This window comes from Enhydra lutris, unplaced genomic scaffold (genome assembly GCF_002288905.1).
Source record: "Enhydra lutris kenyoni isolate GAN:26980312 unplaced genomic scaffold, ASM228890v2 scaffoldscaffold28, whole genome shotgun sequence".
NCBI lineage: Eukaryota > Metazoa > Chordata > Mammalia > Carnivora > Mustelidae > Enhydra > Enhydra lutris.
Window position 1 is genome coordinate 432590 of NW_019154112.1, and position 5035 is coordinate 437624.

General features: G+C 49.8%; 1 protein-coding gene across 1 annotated transcript; it reads right to left on the minus strand.

Annotated features, from left to right (window-relative positions):
- Nucleotides 1–3684: 3684 nt before the first annotated feature.
- LOC111152505 (surfactant associated 2) lies at nucleotides 3685–4657 on the minus strand. The gene is made up of 3 exons (XM_022510981.1): nucleotides 4357–4657; nucleotides 4021–4109; nucleotides 3685–3873 (listed from the first exon to the last, which is right to left on the minus strand). Exons 1-3 carry the CDS (start codon nucleotides 4415–4417, stop codon nucleotides 3787–3789), a joined length of 237 nt encoding a protein of 78 aa, XP_022366689.1. The 5' UTR covers nucleotides 4418–4657; the 3' UTR covers nucleotides 3685–3786.
- Nucleotides 4658–5035: the final 378 nt, after the last annotated feature.

Below are 5035 nucleotides of genomic sequence, written 5' to 3' on the forward strand. Positions count from 1 at the left end.
AGTGGGTTAAGGCCTCTGCTTTCAGCTCAGGTCATGATCCCAGGGTCCTGGGATCGAGCCCCACATCGGGCTCTCTGCTCAGCGGGGAGCCTGCTTCCACCTCTCTCTCTGTCTGCCTCTCTGCCTACTTGTGATCTCTGCCTGTCAAATAGATAAATAAAATCTTTAAAAAAAAAATAATAAAATCCCAAACATTACTGTCTGTGATCCTTTTATCCCTCTTCCCCTAGTGGTGACTTTCTTGCGTCTCATTTGTTCCCTGAGACTTTGGTCTAGGAAATGAAGGGGACTACTTCTTAGCCCTGGGCTCTGCTGCAGTGGAAGGGTGTATGCTGGTGGTGCCTGCCTCACTGGAAGAGAGAGGCACTTCCTAGGAGCATCTGGGTACGGTGACTTGGGTTCCACCTACTTCTTTGAATTATTGCCAGTGCCTTGGCTTCTGCTGGCCCTTCCTCCTCACCAGATGGAAGCTCCCCTGTTTCCTTGGCCTTATCTTGGGGGCTGCTGGAGAGGAGTAGGTACTTCCTGTAGGCCCGAGGGGCTGCAGGGTGCACTGGGGCCAGAGTGCTGCTTCCATTCTGTGTCCGTGACACCAGGGTGTCCACATGTACGTCCCCACAGATAAAGACACCCACCCACCCACCGTGAACATCTCATGTCCTCCCCGTGGAATTCGGGGGCCTGCTTCTTACACGTCCAAGTTATAATCTGTCCAGCAGCTCTGAGTAGCTACTATTTATGGTGGGCCTATCAGGGTCTGGGTCTTCAGTGATGCCATGGAGAACCTCATGGTAGATGTTTGCTCCATTTTGGAAATGAAGAAATGTCCTCTGAGAATAAAAGCAACTTGTCCCAAATATCAACTGGGATTCAACCCAGTAAACAGGTGCAGTTCTTTTTGGCCACTATAAGCAAGCTTCATATAGAATGGTGGCTTAGGCAAAGTGGACGTTTCTTCTGGGCAGAGGTAGGGCAGGGCTCTGCAGAAATGGAGGCCCACACCTCACTGAATCTGATTTTGTGCCATTCTGCTGCACTCCTTCCAATTTGGTGTCTAAGATCTGTTCCAGCTCCCATCCTCCCTCCCCACTCCCCTGGCCCCATCCCACCTAGAAGGAAGAGGGAGAGGAGAGGAGGGCAGCAGCTTCCTGTCTTTCCCCCTTTCAACAAGTACTTCTTGAGTACTTACTACTGTGTGCTAGGCCCTATTCTGGACCCTTGGATTCATCAATGAGTGAAACAGATCTTTGCCCTTGTACTTTCATTCTAGTAAAGAGAACACATGTAAGTAAGTTCACTGCAGTGTGTCTGAGTCATAAATGCTATTGGGGAAAAAGCGGTAACGGGTGGGGAGCAGATTGTAGTATTAAGTAGGGGGTCAAGTAGAACTTGTTGTGAAAGTGAGATTAAGCAAGGACTTGCCGGAGTTGTAGGAATTAGCCAAGTAGGATGTGTGGGAGGGAAGGGCCAGAGCAAAACTAAGATGCAAGCATTCCCTGAGTACTCAAAAGTGTAACAAGGAGACCAGTGTTGGGGGCAAGAGCAGGGGTAAATTCCATTGTGGGTTAGGGGGCTGGGAAGGCTTGAGGCAGACCATCTAGGGCTATGCTATCCAAAATAGTTGCCACTTAACTAATTAAAATTAAACACAACTAAACATTCAGCTCCTTGGTCACACTAGCCACATTTCAAGTGTTTGATAGCCACATATAGCTAGTGTCTACCATATTGGTCAGTGCAGGTCAGTCTTGGAAGAGAGATTTTTGAGAAAAGAATCAGAAAATCACAGCCTGGTGATCCTGGGCCCTGAGATCTAGGAATCAGGTTAAGGAGCAGTTAGCTGTTTGCTCCTCCAGTCTTTTGGATATCCAGACATCCAGTCTCCCAGCTTGATTAGGGCCTTATACTGAACCCATTGGGGCTCACCTGCCCACTGGTGCGGGCTAGGAGCAAGTCATGAAACACTGGGGCCCTTTGCGGCTCCCAGTTGCTTCTCTTCTAGGCTGCTGGTCCCAGGACAATTGTAGAGGAAACTAGAGGAATTTTGTTGCACAGTTTTTTTTTTTTTTAAACTCCCCCATTTATACAGAGCCAGGCCTTCACCTCCCTCCAAAGGAGTCAGCATCTAATTTCACATGGTGATGGTGGTAGGTGGGAACTATGATAGGCAGGAGTGAGGATTATGGAGAACAGGAAACGATTACATTAATACTCCCAAATGGTCAGGTTTGGGCTGCATGCTTGCATTTTGAGAGAGGTAGTAAGAAATCAAGATAATCTTGGGTGAGGAGTCAGATGAGTGCCTGTGTCAAGACTATCAGGAGAAGGAGGACCCTGGATCCCTGAGGGGACAAGGATTTATATGTTGGGACTAGGGTTCTACCTTAACCACCTTTACTGCTGATTCCTACTGATCTGACATGTGTCCTAAATGGCTGATGCATGCAATCCTCCCAGGAGTGCAAGCAGCAGGTTCCATCAGTCATTCCCATGTTGCCCGTGAAGAAATGGAGGCACCAAGAAGGTAAGAAATTTACCTAGGACTCAAGTGCAGGCCTATGGGACTGAATGTCCTCAGAGTCAGCCAGTAGGAGCTCTGCTCCCCCCCCCCCCCCCTCCCCCCCCCCCCCCCCTCTTCCCCACCACTTACACCAGGCTGGCCATCTCCTCACAGGTGGAACCTCTTATCTCCCACTGGGGCTGCCTCCCACCCCTACCTCCTACCCTAACTGACCTGTGCGGAGTCACACAGGTTCTGTCCACATTGCTCTCTGGGCTCCTGAGCTCCCAGCCCCAAAGCTGAAGCAGAGAGAGATGAAATGAAAATCTTGCTTAAGCTAAGGCATTTGTCTGGTGTCGGACTTGTCTGCTGCTGATGGCCTTCAAGTGACTTACCCTTGGTAAGCCTCAGTCCTCATCTGTAAATTTCAAGACTGCTGCGAGCATCGAAATGGGAAAGCATTGAGCCGGGAACAAAGTAAGAATTCCATACAGGCGGAGAGCCTGAGGGCTCAGTGGGTTAAAGCCTCTGCCTTCAGCTCAGGTCATGATCCCAGGGTCCTGGGATCGAGACTCGCATCGGACTCTCTGCTCAGCAGGGAGCCTGCTTCCTCCTCTCTCTCTGCCTGCCTCTCTGCCTACTTGTGATCTCTGTCAAATAAATAAATAAAATCTTAAAAAAAAAAAAAAAAAAGAACTCCATACAGGCTTCTTTGCTTTATTTCTAGGTGTTATGAGGATCTCAGCTTGAAGTGTTAGTTCACGCACATGGGTATATATGAGTGTGGTGTGTGTGTCCCGAAACAGTTAATTCCCCAGATTCTTTCTAGGCCTTTTACACTGGTGTTGAGGGACAGGATGTCCGTCCTGGAACTCTCTGCTTAATAAGGGGGAGAGTCAGAGACTTTGGTGTCCCAATTCTGTTTTCTTTCTTTCTTTCTTTTTTTTTAGATTTTATTTATTTATTTGACAGAGAGCATGCACTCAAGCAGGGAGAGTGGTGGGCAGAGGGAGAGAGAGAAGCAGACTCCCTGCTGAGCAGGAAGCCCCATGTGGGACTCAACCCCAGGACCCCGGGATCATGACCTGAGCTGAAGGCAATCACTTAATCAACTGAGCCATCCAGGCGCTCCCAATTCTGTTTTCCTGCTGGACCTCTGCTCATGAACACACAAAGGCAGGTCATTGAATTTACATTTACTGCCCCTCAGCAGGGTTAGGGCATCCCTTTTGTACCTTGGTGGCCAAATGCCTGGGCCAAGGGAGGTACACAGGTTTCGACTATTCTCAGACTTTGCAGATGACGTGGAGTGGGGATCCTGCATGACGGAGGGTGACATTGGTCCCTGATGGGAGATGGAGGAGGAAGCAGAGCTGGGGGAGAGAAAAGGTTAGAGGGAAAGGTGTAAAATGGCTCCCACTCATCCCTTGGTGGTGGCCAAACATCAGCAGAGAGGCCCACAATGAGTCAGAAATACACTTTGAGGTCATGCAGCCCTCTCTCCCCTCCCAAAGAACTACCTTTTCGAGCAATTCCAGGAAGCTGGAGTCATAGGAGAAATTTGCTAGAAAGGAGTCCTTCAGCTTCAGCTGTAAAATCATTCCTGACCCTAGGGATCCAAAAACAGAGTTTAGGGCCCAGTAATTAGGGCCATATTCCCTCAGAGACACACGTACCCCTTCCCCTACACCCCCTACCCCCCGTTCCTCTTCCCTGACAATGGCCTTTCAGAACCTATCGATGCAGGGGTTCAGCCCCAGACCGAGAGCTCAGAACTGGGTGCCCTGTCCCTCTCACCCTCCTCTTTGGCCTCTTCCTGCCATGAGCACCCAGGCCTCAAGCCATCCCGCCCTCACCTGTTCCCTGTGAGCTGCCCAGGAGAGTCAGGAAGAGAAAGAAGGGCATCCTGGCCCCCATTGTGGCCACCTTGCTTCTTGCTTCCCTGATGGAAGAGTTGTCTGAAGCTCTGGCTGGCCTCTCCTTACCAGGCCTGCCTTTCTACACTCCACTCAATCCTTAAGCCCAGGTGTTTGGGGGAAAATGGGAGAGGAAAGCTGGGTAACTGGATTTTCCAGTTTCCCCAATAAGGCTTGAGGACACAGGAGAGGGCCATTCAGTGGGTTGTTGAGGAAAATAGAAAGTGGTTCCCTTTCCTCAATCCTGTGCCCCCCTTTCCCTGTATCTGGAGACTTGGGGAGGGTGCCCAGTCCTACAGAGAGGGAAGTTAAGGAGGTGTCCCTCTCTAAGTGTCTGGGCCCCACCCAAGCCTGGGCCTCTCCTTGCTCTTTACAGATTAATGATTAACTGCAATTAATTTCCATCATTCATGCCACGAAAGGGCTCAGGAATGTGGGCCCAAAAGGGAGGGGTAGATTACACCCAAGTTTCTTTCCAAATCCAGGTATCCTGCTCCCCGAGGCACAGCGGCTTTCTAGATGAGAAATCTGGGTAAGGGGGAACCTTCATCTTTGAATGTTTTGTTTCGATTGTTCTAAAACATCTACTCAGATGGAAACACAAGTTTCATCAAATATC

What these genes read in the sequence shown, in the direction of transcription:
- LOC111152505 (XM_022510981.1), bottom strand. Translation starts at nt 4,417, where the DNA reads ATGGGGGCCAGGATGCCCTTCTTTCTCTTCCTGACTCTCCTGGGCAGC. An exon ending in GGGCAGCTCACAGGGAACAG is followed by an intron (nt 4,110 to 4,356) that starts GTGAGGGCGGGA and finishes TTGGATCCCTAG; the next exon opens with GGTCAGGAATGATTTTACAG. An exon ending in TCCTGGAATTGCTCGAAAAG is followed by an intron (nt 3,874 to 4,020) that starts GTAGTTCTTTGG and finishes TCTCTCCCCCAG; the next exon opens with CTCTGCTTCCTCCTCCATCT.